The sequence below is a fragment of the Trachemys scripta genome, chromosome 1, assembly GCF_013100865.1.
Source record: "Trachemys scripta elegans isolate TJP31775 chromosome 1, CAS_Tse_1.0, whole genome shotgun sequence".
Taxonomy (NCBI): Eukaryota; Metazoa; Chordata; order Testudines; family Emydidae; genus Trachemys; species Trachemys scripta.
The window spans coordinates 16,226,131-16,246,174 of NC_048298.1; the positions used below are offsets into that span (position 1 = coordinate 16,226,131).

The 20,044-nt window shown below is 44.3% G+C and overlaps 1 protein-coding gene across 2 annotated transcripts in view; it reads left to right on the plus strand.

Annotated features, from left to right (window-relative positions):
* The window catches only part of ELAPOR2 (endosome-lysosome associated apoptosis and autophagy regulator family member 2), a 154,193-nt gene that overhangs the window by 63,874 nt on the left and 70,275 nt on the right, over nt 1-20,044 (plus strand). For both annotated transcript variants that reach the window (XM_034765423.1, XM_034765431.1), the window contains exon 2: nt 6,059-6,179. In XM_034765423.1, the coding sequence (XP_034621314.1) occupies nt 6,059-6,179 (121 nt within the window). The remainder of the gene's footprint in view (nt 1-6,058; nt 6,180-20,044) is intronic.

Genomic DNA, 20,044 nt, shown 5'->3' on the forward strand with positions numbered 1-20,044 from the left:
AGGACAGGTCACTGATTCAGAGCAATTAGGATTGCTTGGTAAACTGGGTGCAAAAGCAAACGATTATGTTTTAATATGGCTAAATGTAAAAATATATATCTAGGAACAAAGAATGCAAGTAGGCCATACTTACATGATGGGAGACTCTATCCTGGGAAGCTGTGACTCAGAAAAAGATATGGGGGGTCATGGTGGATAAGCAGCGGAACAAGAGCTCCCAATAGGATGCTCTGGCCAAAAGAGCTAAGGTAGTACTGGCGTGCATAAATAGAGGAATCTCAGGTATGAGTAGAGAGGTTATTTTATCTCTGTATTTGGCACTGTGTGACTATTACTGGAATACTGTGTCCACTTCTAGTGCTCACAATTCAGGAAGGTTGGTGAAATATTGGAGAGGGTTCAGAGAAGAGCTAATAGAATGATTAAAGGATTAGAAAACATACCTTATAGTGGTAGAATGAAGGAGCTCAGTCTATTTAGCTGAACCAAGAGAATCTTAAGGTGTGACTGTCACGGAGTGTGGGGGAGTCAGGGTCCTGCACCCTCACTTCCTGTGATTCACCATGACTCTCAGCCAGCCAGTAAAATGGAAGGTTTATTAGACAACAGGAACACAGTCCCAAACAGAGCTTGTAGGTACAACCAGGTGGATAGAAAGCTGACTAGATCGTCTGGCTCAAGGGATAGTGATCAATGGCTCCATGTCTAGTTGGCAGCCGGTTTCAAGTGGAGTGCCCCAGGGGTCTGTCCTGGGGCTGGTTTTGTTCAATATCTTCATTAATGATCTGGAGGATGGCGTGGACTGCACTCTCAGCAAGTTTGCTGATGACACTAAACTGGGAGGAGTGGTAGATACACTGGAGGGTAGGGATAGGATACAGGGGGACCTAAACAAATTAGAGGATTGGGCCAAAAGAAACCTGATGAGGTTCAACAAGGACAAGTGCAGAGTCCTGCACTTAGGATGGAAGAATCCCATGCACTGCTACAGACTAGGGACCGAATGGCTAGGAAGCAGTTCTGCAGAAAAGGACCTAGGGGTTACAGTGGACGAGAAGCTGGATATGAGTCAACAATGTGCCCTTGTTGCCAAAAAGGCTAACGGCATTTTGGGCTGTATAAGTAGGGGCATTGCCAGCAGATCGAGGGACGTGATCATTCCCCTCTATTCAACATTGGTGAGGCCTCATCTGGAGTACTGTGTCCAGTTTTGGGCCCCACACTACAAGAAGAATGTGGAAAAATTGGAAAGAGTCCAGCGGAGGGCAACAAAAATGTTTAGGGGGCTGGAACACATGACTTATGAGGAGAGGCTGAGGGAACTGGGATTGTTTAGTCTGTAGAAGAGAAGAATGAGGGGGGATTTGATAGCTGCTTTCAACTACCTGAAAGGGGGTTCCAAAGAGGATGGATCTAGAGTGTTCTCAGTGGTACCTGATGACAGAACAAGGAGTAATGGTCTCAAGTTGCAGTTAGGGAAGTTTAGGTTGGATATTAGGAAAAACTTTTTCATTAGGAGGGTGGTGAAGTACTGGAATGGGTTACCTAGGGAGGTGGTGGAATCTCCTTCCTTAGAGGTTTTTAAGGTCAGGCTTGACAAAGGGGGGTTGGACTAGATGACCTCCTAAGGTCCCTTCCAACCCTGATATTCTATGATTCTATGACCCCTCAGTCAGGTCCCTCGGGGTGAGGGGGAGGGGGGAGGAGGAAGGGAGCTTAGTTCCCAGCCTTGGGATTCCCTCCATTTCCCCAGACCACTCCAAACTGAAACCCCCTCCAGCAGTCTCACCCAGCCTCCCCCTGGCTCCTCCTCCAGCCTTTGTCCAGTTTCCTGGGCAAAGGTGTTGCCTAGCCCCAACCCTCTTCCTGGCTCAGGTTACAGGCTCAGGTATCATCCCTCAAGTGAAGTCACCCCCTGCTATCCCATCCCCAGTGCAGAAGGTCCCAGTAAAACTTCCCTGCGACATCCCCAGGGCAATCCTCCCCACTCCCTCCCCCCATAGTGACTTATTACAGTCAAAGTATCTACAGAAGAAGCTAATAATAAATAATGGGCTCTTCAATCTAGCAGAGAAAGACCTAGCATGATTCAATGGCTGGAAGTTGAAGCTAGACACCTTCAGACTGGAAATAAGGCATACATTTTTAATGGCAAGAGTAATTAACCATTGGAACAATTTACCAAGAGTCATGGTGGATTCTCCATCACTGACAATTTTCAAATCAAGTTTGGATGTTTTTTTTACAAGATCTGCTCTAGGAATTATTCTGGGGAAGTTCTCTGGCCTATGTAATACAGGAGATCAGACTAGATGATCACAATGGTCCCTTCTGGCCTTGGAATCAGTCATCTTGGCAATGGTTAGTCTGCTTGTGTGTAGAGATCATAGTCTGTAATGCTGATCTGTCTCACTGTTTCTTTGTACTCCCGTGTTGTCTGTCTCAATTTCTTGTCTCTTGTCTCATACTTATTAGATTGTAAGCTCTTTGGGCAGGGTCTGTCCTTTTGTTCTGTGTTTATACAGTACCTAGCACAGCAGGGCCCTAGTTCATGACTGGGGCTCCTACGTGCTATGACTATATAAATAAGTGAATCCATTAAAACAGTAATGGGTGAGTTCTAATATCTACCTATGTCATATCAAGAACAAGTTTTAAAAAGATATTTCTCGACACGTTTGTTTGCTTCTTGGAAAAGCTAGTTCTAGAGCACACAAGAGGAGCGATGTAGGAGACTACAGGGCTGCACAGGTGTTCCTGAGGGCAGAATTTTACTTGCAGATTTTTTATTACAGGTGATTAATGTATGAGCCAGAAAGAACTCAGATTAATTTTTAAATACAAGAATGGGTTGCCTTTCACTTGAAAACTGATAAATTCTGTGATAGATGCCATAGAGGGAGGATGCTTTAGGAAACTAGTTAAGTTTTGTATCCCTACAGGTGACCTTTTTAAGTCCTCCACCAATCTGGCTTTCCACACATGTGGTGGGGCAGGTCAGGGTGAGGGAAATGCACATGTCCTAGAAAGCTTTTGCAGAAAAGTTAATGAGGCATCTGCCCCTATCCCCTTCCACAGGGATCTCTGCAGGAGGGGTGGGGGCTAGCCCATTGATCTCAGGCAACCAATGACTTTCCACCTGCCTTCAGAATGAGCACTGAAAATTACCTTTCTATGATTTTTAATTCATTTTCCCTACTAGAGAAATTTTTGCCACTGCCTAAAGGTGGGCTAACATTCAGACAATGAGACTCAATTATAGTAGGAGAAATGTTACAAGACCAACATGTGTTGGCTCGCACCAAACCTGCTCTGTATAATTTTGCTGATCTGATGTGAAGCAAAAAATGAGATCTGAAGATGTGAGACAATTATAGGGTTGAAATGTCCTCTTCCATTTCTTATTCCAGTCTCAGATATCTAATTCAGACTGTAAATGAATTTTCCATGCATGATATAAGCCATGAGATGGTTTCAATCTGTTACCTTTAAGTTATTTATATATTCTGCTTGCTCTACAGGAAGGTTTAAATAAGGAGGTGAGCAAGGACTGGCCTATTTTCTTGAAAATAATATGAGAAGGGGAGAAATGGACATTGAATATATTCCATAGTCTTGAGATTGCAATAAATGTATGTCTCTTGCAGCTCAGGAGATAGTGTCTTATTCTCTATTATTATATCATTTAGAAGACAAATATTTTCCTGAATCCATAGTTTCTAATGCATTGTTGATGTTTTGTTTGAAAACTCAAGTTGAGTCAAAGATATTTATTCTAAAGCAAATCAGACTATCACTTTCAGCTTTGTGTAAAATACTAAAAACTTTAACATTAAATAGAATTGGATTATTGTCCAAAGATTTCAGGAGATTCCCAGTAACAGCAGCAGAGATATTAAACCTCAGTGTTGCTTGTTTTTCTGTAAGTAACCAGGAAGGAAAGTTGGAACTGTTTTTTTTGTGAAACAATTGTGCATCTGGGCTTTGATCTGATCTACATCTGTGCCAGGATGGATCTCCATCCTTAGAGGTTTTTAAGGCCCGGCTTGACAAAGCCTTGACTGGGATGATTTAGTTGGTGTTGATCCTGCTTTGAGCAGGGGGTTGGACTAGATGACCTCCTGAGGTCTCTTCCAACCCTAATATTCTATGATTCTATGCCCTGGGAATCTGGGAGCCACAACAAGTGACTCGATCCCTTCCCTTTTCTCCTACACCAAGTGGAAAGTCGGTGCAGTGGAGAATCATGGAAAGCAGTGGTGCAGGATTACCCACAATGCCCTGCCAGTGTGCCTGGAGGAATCACCTTTAGGGCAGTATGGACTGGTGTGGGCTGGAATTCGTGGAAGCTGAGTGCCATTCCTCCTGCAAGTTCCTTTCCTATGCCATCATTAATCTGATTCACTGCCTGATCGTAGTCCACAAGATGTGTTAAAATGAAATAACCACTAAAAATAAACCTGTCCCTTCCATGGGTCTACAAGATGTGCCCACATCAAAACAGAGTGATCCTGTGATCTTGTTACTGTGACCCTGATCTTTCCTGACCCTATTGTTTTATTCATTGGGCCAGGTTTTCAAAGGGCTCGGGTCAGATTTTCAAGCGCTCAGCACCCACGACTGAGGTCTGATTTTCAAAAGAGTTCAGCTCCCATTTAGGCACCTGTGTAAGGGCCAGATTTCCAGAAGTGCTCCGTAGCCAGCTGCTCCCATTTTCATACTGATGGTCAGATTACCAAATAAGCTCAGCAACAAATGGCCACTTATTTGGGTTCTTAGGCGAGAAATGAGCACTTTTGAAAATCTGGCCCTTAGGGTCATGCCTCAATTAGAATTTAAAGGGAAGATTTTCAAAAATACCTAAATGATTTAGGAGCATGTCACTGACTTTCACTGGGGTTTGTACTCTTCTATCCCTTGTGTGCTTTGCAAATCTCCTAAATTGTTTGGGGAAAGGAAAGTGGCTGGGATTTTCAGTGACTCGGGAGCACAATTTTAATGGGACTTGTGATCTTGAATCTCTTATGCTTTTGAAAATCCCACCCCAGTATCTTTCTGTTTGCTCCTGTCAAGGCTGCTTCCCCACTAGGAACCTTAGGGTACAAATTTGGGGGCCTGCATGAAACTTCTAAGCTTAACTACCAGCTTAGATCTGGTCCGCTGCCACCACTCCCAAATGCTAATTCCCTTCCCTGGGTAGCCTTGAGAGACTCTTCACCAATTCCCTGGTGAATACAGATCCAAACCCCTTGGATCTTAAAACAAGGAGAAATTAACCATTCCCCTCCTTCCTCCCACCAACCCCCTTGGATCTAAAAAGAAGGAAAAATCAATCAGGTTCTTAAAAAGAAGGCTTTTAATTAAAGAAAAAGGTAAAAATCATCTTTGTAAAATCAGGATGGGAAATAACTTTACAGGGTAATCAAACTCAAAGAGCCCAGAGGACCCTCCTCTAGCCTTAGGTTCAAAGTTACAGCAAACAGAGGTAAACACCCTAGCAAAAAGTACATTTACAAGTTAAGAAAACAAAGATAAAAACTAACACGCCTTGCCTGGCTGTTTACTTACAAGTTTGAAATATGAGAGACTTGTTTAGAAAGATTTGGAGAGCCTGGATTGATGTCTGGTCCCTCTCAGTCCCAAGAGCGAACAACCACAAAAACAAAGAGCACAAACAAAAGCCTTCCCTCCCCCAAGATTTGAAAGTATCGTGTCCCCTTATTGGTCCTTTGGGTCAGGTGTCAGCCAGGTTACCTGAGCTTCTTAACCCTTTACAGGTAAAAGGATTTTGGAGTCTCTGGCCAGGAGGGATTTTATAGTATTGTACACAGGAGGGCTGTTACCCTTCCCTTTATAGTTATGACAGCTCTGTACACAGCCTAGCACACTTGTGCATGCAATATGGAATAATAAATGAGAACAGTGTGATGGGAATGATGCATGATACGTTTTAGTTTATAACAGAAATGGCAAAATATTGGATTCTTGATTAATGATCCTGGTTAAGTGGAGGAGCAAATGTTATGATGAAACTGAGACTCTTTGTAATTATTTGCAGACAGATTACCACTATGAATACACAGAATGCGATAGCAGTGGATCCAGGTGGAGGGTGGCTGTCCCAAATCAGTCGGCGGCGTGCTCTGGATTACCCGACCCCATGAAAGGAAAAGAATGCAGTACGTTTGCACTTTTCATTTAACATTTTATCTTTATTAGTAATGCATATTATTTCCCTGATTTAATGTTACTGCACTGGCATAAACCATCGGCACTGGTTAATTATCAGTTAGAAAGGCAATGTGGGCTATTGGATAGTGCACTGGAGTGGGATTCAGGAGATGGGTGCTATTTCTAGCTCTCTCACTGACCTCTTATGTGATCTTGAATAAGTCATTTCCCCTCTCACTGCTTTTGTTTCCCTTCCCATCCTGTCTTGTTTGTTTAGACTGTAGGACAGGGACTGTCTTTTACTATGTGTAACCCACAGATGAGTATGTGGTACACATTCCCCTCTGTGCTGATCTATAGAGATTCTATGAGTCTGTCACAGTACCACTTAGGCAACCACAGCTCTGTAGCTCATGCTTCTGTGCAGGCTCCTGTTTAATACATTTAGGACTCTTCTCCACTGGATTATCTCCCTCCCTCCCTCCTGGAGCATTGCTGCTAGGATCACAAGGCAACTCAACCAGGTTGGGAACCAGCTGGATATGCCACTTGTTTTTCCCTTTTCTCCTCTGCTGAGTACTTCAGTCAGTCTCAGCTTTACAGGATCTCAGGATGCCGCTCCGTTCAGTGAGAACAGCTGGTATTGCCCAATTTTTGTGTTCATTTGGTTTTCTCTGTGGTTGGTCTCCTGGTTTAACTTTGACAAACTTCTGACTGAATTCTGATGGTTAAAGACTTCTTAGATTTGGCGCCTCTCGGACACGCATCCTTTAAGGATAAGGCTAGTTAAGCTCTGGAATAGATTTCCAAGGGAGATTGTGGAATCCCCATCATTGGAAGTTTTAAAGAACAGGTTAGACAAACACCTGTCAGGGAAAGTCTATGTTTACTTGGTCCTGCCTGAGTGCAGGGGATTGGACTAGATGACCTCTCGAGGTCCCTTCTAGTCCTACATTTCTATGAGTCTGTAAGTAGAATTTCAACACATCTAGAAAAGTAATCAGTGGCTTTTAGATAGGGATGACCCCTCTCTTCACACAGGTCTAGTGCTATTCTTTCCCAAGGCCTGTCCAAAAAATACTGTAACGAGGAGAAACTCACGCTGTCTCTTTCTGGACATTCTACAAAGTTAGTGTAACCTACATAGAGGGGAGGTAAATCAATTTGCTTACCAATTCTGTGCTACAGAACTCCTTTGACAAAGTATTTGCAGAGACCTGGAATTCATAGCTTTGTGAGAAACTACAGCTGGATTTTCTATAAGAACCTTTTAAATACTAAAAGTGGAAATTATAATGGTGTTCACTTTGTTTTTCTTCTTATGAATCCAGTACCAGTCTTTATCATAATTCAGTTACACTTACTTATACACCCACCCACTTCTTTTTACTGAATAACACTCTAAAGATAAATTGTTACAGCACTGCAGTTACAATGCAGCCTAGCTAAACTAACATCATAGAATCATAGAATATCAGAGTTGGAAGGGACCTCAAGAGGTCATCTAGTCCAACCCCCTGCTCAAAGCAGGACCAATTCCCAGCTAAATCATCCCAGCCAGGGCTTTGTCAAGCCGGGCCTTAAAAACCTCCAAGGAAGGAGACTCCACCACCTCCCTAGGTAACGCATTCCAGTGTTTCACCACCCTCCTAGTGAAATAGTTTTTCCTGATATCCAACCTGGACCTCCCCCACTGCAACTTGAGACCATTGCTCCTTGTTCTGTCATCTGCCATCACTGAGAACAGCCGAGCTCCATCCTCTTTGGAACCCCCCTTCAGGTAGTTGAAGGCTGCTATCAAATCCCCCCTCATTCTTCTCTTCTGGAGACTAAACAATCCCAGTTCTCTCAGCCTCTCCTCATAAGTCATGTGCTCCAGACCCCTAATCATTTTTGTTGCCCTCCGCTGGACTCTTTCCAATTTTTCCACATCCTTCTTGTAGTGTGGGGCTAACTAGAGTTTTTTTATTTTCCTTTAAAATGAAGTATATAACACAGGGCCCAAACCCTATTTAAATCTCACAAAACAGTTCAAGAGATTGGGACTTGACAATCAGAGATCTTCTGCTTTTGTAATGCCGACAAACCCCCATTGTTGGCGGGCGGGATCGAACCGGGGACCTCTGGAGTTTAGTGCATGAGCCTCTCCTGCATGAGCTAAAAGCCAATTGGCTGTTAAGAAACTCATTAATCTCTCTCTCTAAGTGGTTTTGGTGCCACTAGATGGGACAGAACACCACACCCAGGAGGTGTGTGGGTTACATACTTCCCCTAGCTGAGGAAGCACATCCTGAGCTTCAGAGACTTCCCAGTTGAAATCCCGGACGAGCCTCCACTTGTAACGCCGACAGACCCCGGTCATCAGGATTGAACTGGGGACCTCTGGAGCTTAGTGTATGAGCCTCTACTGCCTGAGCTAAAAGCCAATAGCTTGTTAGGTAAGGCTGTAGAGCAAATCTCTCACTCACTCACACACCCAGGAAGTGTGTGGGTTACACTTTCACATGGGCTCACCCATTTACAACTAGATAAAACATTTAGTTGTACCACATAACCAGTTGTTTTAGCATCCATGATATTGAGCACAAACACAACTCTGAATAAGAAAAAACGGACAATTACTATAGCCGTTAGGCTGGCAGGGTGTCTTTGGTTCAATGATGTAATATAGCTCACGAAGACATTTGGCCTCCAGTCTGCGATTCCTCCTTTACGGTGTTTTCTCAATCCCAATGAGTTTTGTAAAATTACAGGAAACTGTATTGAGATCCAGCCTACAGATTCAGTCTGGTTATCCAGGGCAGCCCTATCTTCTCTCGGCAGGGCAGGGCTGGATCTGACTGGTGCTCAAATGGCTGACAGTTTTCTACCCTTGATTGAACTCACTACTGATTGGCAAGGAGCTTCCAGCTTCTAACTAAGGGGAGCGTGTGTGTACATTCAGGAACGTCTGCCCTTAATAAACACACAGCTTCAACACAGCTATTGAACATGGTTAATCACTTCCTTCACCCCGCTAGTGTACTGAAATAACACCTGCTTATTTGCAGCCACTCAAGGCTCCATACTGCCACCTTGTCTGGGGATGGTTCCATATCAACTCAGAGCAGCTGTAATTACTGCTATGAGGTTTTTGGCTCAACAACAGAGAATAGCAGGATTCCATTTTAGCTCCTGCCCTATGCTGGGCCAGCACATTGACATTTGGGCTCCTTCCTGCCATTTTGTGGAGTCCCTTGCATATCCCTTCGACTGTGTCATACTGCAATGGCCATGGGACTATAATTAAATTACTGTAGGTGACTCAGGTTCAGAGAACTCCCCTCCCATTGCTCGAAAGTCATGCACTGCGTCTGGGACCCCTGATAGGTGACTGAGCCAGCCGTGTCTGATACACAACAGCAACCTGTTTCCAAGAGTATCAGCGGTAGTGGCTGTCTTCATTGGTTTCTGATTTATGCAGTGAGGCTGGCAGACTATTCAATAGAACTCCAGTGCCTGTGGCACGACTCAGTGTGTGCTCCTGTATCATCCCGGCTCAAATTCAGGACCATGAGGAGTGCATAGCTCAGAATATCCTGGATTCCCACATGTGCAGACGAGCACTGTATTATCTGATTGACTGGGAAGGTTACGGGCCTGAAGAATGTTCTTGGGAGCCAGTCCATCATGTTCATGCCCCTCCAAAAGTATGGACCTTCCACAAGGATCACCCTGAAAAACCTGGTCCCAAGGGACTGTCAGGGATCACAGGTCTCAAACACAGGCCCCAAAACAGGAGCTTTACTGTTTATGCCACTGTGCTGCAATGCCAACCAGGGAAACCGTAGATGATACCCTGCAAACAGAGACTACACCCGCTGCTTCAGTGGGATCAGCTGACTAATAGCTTACTGCTAATTGGTCACCTCCTAATATTAAGCTTCCTGTTTCTGCCAGACCACTTGTCTGAGCAACTAGTGGCTCGGCCTGCTGCTGACCAGATGCCCCAAGACCAAGTTCCTATCTCCTTGCCTGGTTCCTCCTCCTTGTTCCTGTTACTTCACCTTGCTCCGTGGTCCTGCTCCTTCATACTGACCTCAGTTATTGACTGTGGCTTTGACCCTTGGTGTGACTTTTGATTCTGGTTTGACCCTTGGTGTGACTCTTGTCCACGGCTCTGACTCTTTTCTCTGAGCTTCGACGGTTATGTCAGACTGCCCAGAAACACTCCCCAGGCACCTGACCATCTGGCTTCCTACTAGACCTTTAAAGTTGCATTATGCCTATCCTCCCAGGGACTAGTTATGTGTAAGGGCTTGCAGGAAAAGACCTTTAATTAGTAAAAATCCATTGGTTTTCTTCATATTGTTTGAACCTTTCCAATCCTCCTTTTTGATATGGAGCGCACTTTGCTTATTTTTTGGCTCCTGATTTTTAACTTATTTAATTATATCTAGATCTCATTCTGAATCTGATAGCATGGCAAGAACTTTGCTAATAAGAATGGCTAGCACTCAGGGCAGCCTGATTTATTGTTTTTTTTAAATGTAGAATATTTATCTCTATCAGCAACTGAAGTAGTTTGCCTTTTGGGCTGGCCTTTTGCCTGTACCTCCAGTACTGCTACAAGCTTCAATTTCTCCTGGAAACCCTCAGTTTGTCTAAGCAGTGAATTATGGGGCTCTCAGTGAGCACGGAGGGGGGGCTGGATTTGTCCCTATGGGCCAAATTGGGAGTATTGACATTAATGGGAGTATTGCATTTTATTTCAGTAGGAACAGAATTGGGCCTTTTGCCAACTGTAATGTCATGTAATACATTTGTATAATGACTTAATCCTGACTATAGAACATCTAGCCATACATCTTATATGGCTCACATCAGCATAGTCATGTGAATGCCTAACCTAGACTTCGAAGCTGTCAGTGATGTGAGTAGTTCCACTGACATACCTGTGTGAATAGCTGCTCACCAGTGAGGGAGTAAAGGGTTCACATTCTGACATTTAATTCTTTTTAACATTAAACCTTTCATTCGATAGAGCAATAAGCACCTTATTATGGTGCACTAAGTCACAGTAGATAGTTTCTTCTTGCAGGAGTAGTTCCACTGATCTCAGTGGAACTGTATGCAGCATTGGGTAGTGTTCAACCTGAGTAAACATGGCAAAATGGGACCCTGACAAAAGCAGTGGATTTCACTTTATTTAGGAAGGCAAAGTTTAGTAAACTCACTGGTCGCAGCTAGCATCCAAAGGCCACTTACAATGAGCTGGGTTTTTTCTTTATTAAAAAAAAAAAAAGTGGTGCACAAACAATGTTAATTGTTTAAGTGACTTTAACTTAGACAATAGAAAACAAATTGATTGTAGACCTAGTAACAGAGAAGAATTTGATCAAATGCAGTCCACTGAAGTTGTTGACAAATTGGGCCAAATTCTGTGCTCACTTAACCCCAGAAAGGCTGAAATAACTCCACTGAAGTCAATGGTATGATTCAGTTCTGAGGCCTGCGTTCAGCAAGTTATTTGAGCATGTGCCTCGCTCCATTTAATTAAATGGGTCGTCAGCCCCTCTTTAAAGTTAGGCGCATGCTTAAGAATCTTGTTGAATTGTGACCTGAGAGCAGAATTTGGCCTGATCTGTTGTTAGGGTTGCCAACTTTCTAATTGCAGCAAACCGAACACACTTGCCCCGCCCCTTCTTCGAGACGCCACCCCCCACTCACTCCCTATCCTCTCCCTCTGGGTTCTGAGCTAGGGAAGGGGGTCGGGGCGTGGGAGGGAGTTTGGGGTGCAGACTCCAGGCGGTGCTGACCTCAGGCAGCCCTGGCATTTCCCAGGGATGGAGGAACTCTGCACGGCTCCTGGGAATTGGTGGTATGTCCCTCCAGCTCCTAGGCGGAGGAGCAGCCAGGGGGCTCAGTGCGCTGCCCCCACCCACAGGCGCTGCCCCTGCAGCTCCTATTGGCCCCAGTTCTCGGCCAATAGGAGCTGCAGAGCTGGTGCTTGGGGTGGCATCTGCAAACGGGGGCAGCACACGGAGCCCCCCCGGCCATCTCTCTGCTTAGCAACTGGAGAGACATGCCAGCCACTTTCCAGGAGCCGCGTGGAGCCGGGTAAGAAACCTGCCTGCCCCGCTGCGGCCAACTGGACTTTTAGTGGCCCAGTCAGCTGTGCTGACCGGAGCTGCCAGGGTCCCTTTTCGACCGGGTGTTTCGGTCAAAAACTGGACACCTGGCAATCCTATCTATCTGTTTGTTTATTTGCAGAATTTATTCTGACTTGTGCAATCTACTTGTAGGCAGTCACTGGAGGGGCCATAGATTGCCCTGCCAAGTACAGTGCACTATAGACAACAATTGAGATAAATGACCGTTTTAGTGGTTGAGGATTTTATAACTCTTGAAAGCAAACAAATGACTGGGACAACTTTGATTGTAACTGACTCTGCTTTTGGGAGTGGAAACTTGTTTATAGATTCCAAGGCCGAAGGGACCATTGTGATCATCTAGTCTGACTTCCTGTATAGCACCGGCCAAAGGATTCCCCACAAATAATTCCTAGAACAGATCTTTTAGGAAAAAAACACCTGATTTTGATTTAAAAATTGTCAGTGATGGAGAATCCATGACAACCCTGGGTAAATTGTTTCATTGGTTAATTACTCACTGTTCAAAATGTACGCCTTATTTCCAGTCTGAATATGTCTAGCTTCAACTTCCAGCCATTGGGTCATGTTATGCCTTTCTCTACTAGACTGACAAGCCATTATTAAATATTTGTTCCCCATGTAGATACTTGCAGACTATAATTCACCCCTTAACCTTCCCTTTAAGCAAATTAGATTGAGCTCCTTGAGTCCGTCACTATAAGACATGTTTTTTTTAGTGCATTAATCATCCTCTTGGCTCTTCTCTGACTGCTTTCCAACTTATCAACACCCTTTTTGAATTGTGGGCACCAGAACTGGACACAGTATTCCAGTAGTGGTCACACCAGTGGTAAATACAGAGGTAAAATAAACTCTCTGCTACTACTCAAGATTCCCCTGTTTATGCACCCCAGAATCATATTAGCCCTTTTGGCCAGAGCATCACACTGGGAGCTCATGTTCAACTGATTATCCACTATGATCCCCTCATCATAGATTATTAGGGTTGGAAGAGACCTAAGGAGGTCATCTAGTCCAATCTCCTGCTCAAAGCAGGACCAACCCCAACTAAATCATCCCAGCCAGGGCTTTGTCAAGCCTGACCTTAAAAACCTCTAAGGATGGAGATTCCACCACCTCCCTAGGTAACCCGTTCCAGTGCTTCACCACCCTCCTAGTGAAATAGCGTTTCCTAATATCCAACCTAGACCTCCCCCACTGCAACTTGAGACCATTGCTCCTTGTTCGGTCATCTGCCACCACTGAGAACAGCCAAGCTCCATCCTCTTTGGAACCCCCCTTCAGGTAGTTGAAGGCTGCTATCAAATCTCCCCTCACTCTTCTTTTCTGTAGACTAAATAACCCCAGTTCCCTCAGCCTCTCTGCGGCAGCGCTTTAATATGGCTTGTGTAGTCGCGGCATAGCTGAAAAAAATCACCTCCACGAAGGGAATAGCTACCAGCACTGGTGCACTGTATACACTGGCACTTTACAGCGCTGACACTTGCAGTGCTCAGGGGTGTGTTTTTTCCACACTGCTGAGCGAGAAAGTTGCACTGCTGTAAAGTACCAGCCTTAGACTGTGCAAATGTTGGTTGAAAAAGAATAGAAAATTGCTTTTAGTTTTAATAGTTTGATATTTTTACCCTCCACTAAGCAAAAAAGGCCATTTATTAAATAACGACAAAACAAAGTGTTTACTGCATGGTCACTGCTCATATATAGGAATTACTTCTCACAAGTTTTTAAGAGGTTCCTTGAAGCAAATGTGTAAATCATAAGAACTCAATATACTTTTTTCACCTTTCTCCATTTGACACTTGCTGATTTGGTTTTCTGCTCTCATTACTGGACCTTGAAATGAACAGGATTACTTTTTGGCAGCGTTGTTGTAGCCATGTCGGTTCTAGGATATTAGCGAGACAAGGTGGGTGAGGTCATCGCTTTTATTGGCCCAACCTCTGTTGGGGAAGAGAGACAAGCTTTCAAGCTACATAGAGCTCTTCCTCCGGTCTCTCACGATTACCTTGCGTACTTCTTTGAATGAGCACCACCAGTGAAATGGGCAAAGCTCTTAGAATAGGGCATGTCCATTCACACTCCCTCTCTTGGATCTGCAGCATTAGGCTTTGACTTCACTGGCTTTGTTCCCCCCAATATTTTTCATCTTTGCTGTCACCAGTGCAGCTCCATCGTTGATAGCAGTGCTGGGGCCCCTTGTGTAGAGAAGATGTTAATGACTGCTCGCGTTTAATCACCATGTCTTCTAGAGATGACGTGTGTACATCTACACTTAAATACTTACACATAAGGACACATGCTTTTTGGTATCCATATTTTAAAATGTGCTTCCTGGGTTATAGGAAATTGGATATTTTGAGATTATTCACTAAAAATGTACTGAAGGCACATGCCCTTTCATCCCACCTCCTCTGGAGCTGATCACTTACTCTCTTTCCTGCCTGTCTCCACTCATGGTCCCATTGACATCAGAGGAACTGCTCAGGGAGTAAGGTGCTACTCAGCATGAGTAAAGGTATCAGTATCTGGACCTGAGGATGAGCACAGGTAGCTCCCATTAAGTCAGTGAGAATTGAAGGTCGCTTAACACATAGGTTTGGCCCCTGACTTACTAGTTTTTCTCTTTTAACTGTTGAAAGAGATGAACAGAAATAATTCAGAGGGTCCTATGGCACCTTTAAGACTAACAGCCTTAAGGGTGCCACAGGACCCTCTGTTGCTTTTTACAGATTCAGACTAACATGGCTACCCCTCTGAGAAATAATTCAGTGGCCCAGTCCTGCAACCCTCACTTGCATGGGAAGTACTTAATGATTCAAGAAATCCCATTTACTTCAAAGGGGCTACTTGTGTAGGGATTACTTTCATAAATACAGGCTGCAGGACTTGGACCGTTGCATTCTCTCTGTCTTGCTGGTGAGAGGGTTTTATCTGCTTTCTAAAGAAGCTCTGCTGCACTAGCTAAAAAGGAAGATTTGCTTTCTAAGGCCCTGATTCAGAAAAGCACCATAAGCACGTGCTTAACTCCATCTCTGTCTAGGGCAGCACTCATGCATGTTTTTAACTTTAAGCATATGCACTGAGTCCCATTGACTTCATGTGTTGAAATGCTGCCCGGAATAAGGATGCTTTTCTGAACTGGGGTTCAAAGCTGTGTTTACATGGCTTTTCCCCCCTAACATATCTTGTTATCTGAGGAGTCACCAGAGGGTGCTATTATGCATAGTCTTTCAATGTTGTATGCAGTGTTTTGTAGCCCTGTTGGTCCCAGGATATTAGAGAGTCAGGATGGGTGAGGTAATATCTTTTGCTGGTCCAATAAAAAAATATTACCTCACCCATCTTGTCTCTGTAATAGTCTTTCAAGTTCTTTTAGTATATGAGCAGAGTACAGTCTTTGAAGTAATGCTGTATTTGTGATGTAGATTTTTTGCAACAGCTTCTCCAAAACAGGAAGAGAGTTTACTCTCTGCCTTTATCTCTGCTAGAGTTAATTAATGGGGGTGGTGAAAATTATTCTCTGGGAGGAATTGGCATTTAGACTAAGATTTCTGAAAGGGGGGGTTGCCCACATGACATTTGTGACCACTTCTGTGGTGTGACTGGTATAAATAAACAAATTACACTAATAAAAAAAACCCCTGTCTCCGATTCACTAATTTCTCTTCCAGCATGAAGCCAACCTCAAGGCCCTGACATCTGCTAGTACTCAGCGGAGGGGTGACAATATGTAAATGTGAGGGAGACTATAAGAGGAGGCAGAAGGGACTGCTAAATAAGTTGGAGGAGATGTCAGTATATTTGTATTACTTCTCAGGGTAAAAGTGATGTATCGCTTTCTTTCCTTAAGAGGAGGAGATGTCTATAATATGGAGGACATTCCCTCCCAGATTACACTAGTTTTCAAGGTGATCACAGGTCTGACAGCATCCTTTTAAAATGAAGATTCAGTCTAATCACTGATAACACATCCAATATAACTATTGGCGAAAACGAGCAGGAATTACTCATACTCTGTTGCAGACGCCTCAAATTATTCACATCAGACATTCTGAATCAATAAACAGAGGTTATAGGGAACATTACTAATAACAAAGCAACAAGTCCTGCTTTCTTTTAACTTTCCTGTGCTTTCCCCCCCTCCCCCTTCCCTCCCATTGGTTCTTAGATCTGCCTTGTGTCTTGTGATTTGGACCTTTTGTGGTGTAGAGAATCCCAGCTGGACCTCCAGGAAGCCCTACTGTAGACAGCTCTAAATAAAATATCTGCTCTTCACACTATGTTGCCTTGCCCACTCCTCTCCTGGAGGCTTGTGCATTGGCATCTGTACAATCAAACTTACCATTAAGAGCTGAGTGACAACCGCATATTGCTGCCATCCTGCTACCTACCACTCCTCTCCCGAGCTGCAGTTTTAGCCCCTGGCCTCACCAGGGTGAGACAACTCAGCAGAAAGTTTGTAGGCAGAGTGGAAAACCCCAGACTACTACCTGGAGCTCAGGCAGATGAGCTTTGAATGCTATGAGAATGAAGTGGAGCGATCTAAAGAAGTTGGTGGGGCTGATTCTCTTCTCATTAAAACCAGTGTATCTCCATTGGCTTTAGTGGTGCTACTCTGGGCATTCACTGTTACAATTGTTAGTAAAGTGAGAAAAGAATCGGGTTCTGTCTTTAATAGTTGGACTCAAGGTTGTGGGAGCTACCCATAGTCTCCAGTGGAAGGCAGAAATCCGCACAGAATACATTTTTCTCTATTGCCACTCAGTCAAGGCACAAACTAGTCATGGCTGGGGAAAAGGGCCTGATGGGAAGTCTTAAGGGGGTAGAATTAGAAAGTCTGAGAGATATGGGGAAAGGGAAAGAGGATAGAAGGGAATGATGGAAAAAGATTCAGGAGGGCTAGAGGGGGTAGAAAAAATGAAGAGGCAATGAGGGATGGCGGATGATTATAGTGTGAAAAGTTGGAACAAAGGTAAGAGGAGAATGAGATTGGGAGGTGAAAGAAGAGGATGAGAAGGGATAAAAGAAATGACACAGCAGGGTAATGTTAGTAAATTCTGTTTTATTGCAATATTTGATGCCCTTAAGATTCAATTTACTAATGTAAGCCTGATGGAGTGATTGGGAGTCTGGGTCCTTGGGTAGATGGAGTGGATGGAGCGGAGTAGGAAAGAAGCAAGCAGAATGTTGTATTGAGATAAGTGAGGGAGGATCAAGGGTACTACATTGCTCTCTTATTTTCCTGTGAGCTCACACACATCATGATTCTACTCCCATAGTAAAAATAATTGATCTTGATTCTACCTAAATACATGAGAAAATGTATATGAAGCATGTTTTAGATCTGGGATCCTAGAAAGTAGCGATAGCAATATTTACATTGGAGTCTAGGAATGATTTACACTTGGCATTTTCATTAACAAGCCTCCATTAACCATAGAAAGCAAAGCAATGTTAGATTTCTGTGTGAGTCACTGTAACGGTGTGGACTCACCACTGCTGGTGCCTCCTGGTGGTTGTTCCAGGAATTAGGTCAGTCCAGCTCTAGAGCACCCTCCGCAGGTGGTATTTTGCCTGTTGTCTGCTCTACTCCGCTGTTTCGGAGCCGCATTGCTGCCCCGCTCAGTGGTGTCCTCTTTCTCACCCCCCTTCTGAGGGTCACTGCAGTCCTTTGGCTTGCACCCACTGCAGGTGCCAACCACAGCCTAAAGTCTAGCCCCTCACTTCAGAGGCAAGTTGCAGTCTGTATTGGCTATGCTCCTCTGTGGCCAGGTGCAGTGCAAGGGGGGGACCCAGGCCTACCCACTACTCTGGGTCCCGACCCAGGGACCCTCTAGCGGCAGCCTCTCTGCCCACCTTCTCTCCCCTTGTCTGCCTATCATCCCTGGGCCACTTCCCCTTGGCCCTTGCATCTCCTTGGCCCTTTCTGGCAGGGGCTTGCAGCCTAGCAGGTAACAGGCCAGAGCTCACCCTCCGCTCCCCTGAGCCTGCCCAGCACTGCTCTATCTCAGGTGCTATCCCTGGGAGCCAGTCCTCCTCCCTTGCTTGTCAGGGAGAGACTCTCCTCTCCTCTGCTGGGCAGCTCCTTATATCTGGGCTGCCCCAGCAGCTGCCTCCTGTCTGGCTCCTAACAAGCCTCACCCTAATTAGCTGCAGGTTTCCACAGCCTCCCTGGCTGCTTTTGCCCCACCCCCTGCTGGAGTGGATCACCTGCACCACTACAGTCACTGAAGGCCAAATTCCACCCTGAAATCCACTGACTACGATGGATGGTGCACAAGTATAACTACGAGAGGAATTTGGCCCTAAAAACCTTTTAGTAAGAAGTGAACTGTTGCATGCCTGAATCTCTGCCAACTTTCTCATGGTATAGCCATTTATACCTGTGCAAAGTGAGCACAAAATGCTACCGAAGGGAATTGGTGGTGCTTTGCGTCCACTTAGCCTAGATGTATATAATTACTTAAAGGGCAAGGCAGCAGAGAAGGAGGCCCTGGCAGTATAGCTTGACACAGTGGGGCAGTGAGAGATGATATGTAATAATACATAATAGCGCCTTTTCTCCCGGAGACTAGCAAGCTGTACAAACTACAACAACCTTTGCTTGGTTTGAACGAATTCTGCTCTCACCATGCCGTAAATTTGAAGTAATTCCAGCCACTTCAGTGGAACTACTCCAGATTTACACCAGTGTAACTAGTAGCACAATATGACCCATGGTTTCTAATTGCCACTGAAAATATTTTCTAATCTAAAATACCCATAACTAGGCATGGCGGGAAAACAGCTCCCTTAGATACCTTCATGCCTAGTCGTATGTCTTAGAAATACTTCCAATAGACGGATGCAAGTAGTCTCTGGATATCTAATTCTTTGTATCCACAATTTGTATTACTACATGTAAGCTGTTGTGTGTATATATAGGTATATACCCAGAGTTAATCCTTGAACTATATATAGAAGCTCTCTCTGCTGCCAGTGGCCTTCCATACCAAGGAGAATATGTTCTAAAGCAGGGATGCCCAAACTTTTTCAAAGTGTGAACCATGGGTAAAATTTTCAAAAGCACCTAATTGACTATCGAGCTGAATTCCCATTTCCAAAAGTGACTTAGGGGCCAGATTTTGAAAGGTATTTAGGCACCTTACTCCCATTGATTTTTGCATCTAAGTCACACTGAAAGTTCACATTTAGGCTCCTAAATGCCTGTCACTTTTGAAAATAGAAATTAAGCTCCTAAGCCTCTAGGACACTTTGGAAAATTTTACCCCTATCTTAACAGTGAGATTATCTTGGGGACTCCTCCTTTCTCTTCACAATCACCCACCTCTCTGTCATGCTTATGTAACATTGCTTTGGCAACAGCCGCAATTCATGTGAGCAAGTAGTAACAGGAAAGCATTGAATGTATGTTTAGCTGTATTTTAATGAATTTTTTAGCAGCTGTGAACAACAAGAAGAGCCAGCACCCTACAACCAGTTTGGTTATCTTTTTGTGGACCACTAGCAGGTGCCTCATGGACCTAGAGTTTGGGGATATCTTTTCTACAGAATTCCCAGCGGTTCTGTCATAACCCACTCACCATCAAAATAATCCCATCACCATAACAGCTGACTGGGAGACAATAGATTTAAAAGGAACTTCTACATTTTGACACATGTGGCTTAGATTCAAAATAAGTTGGCTTTTTTTTTTGTTTTCCTTTTTTGTTAAGGAC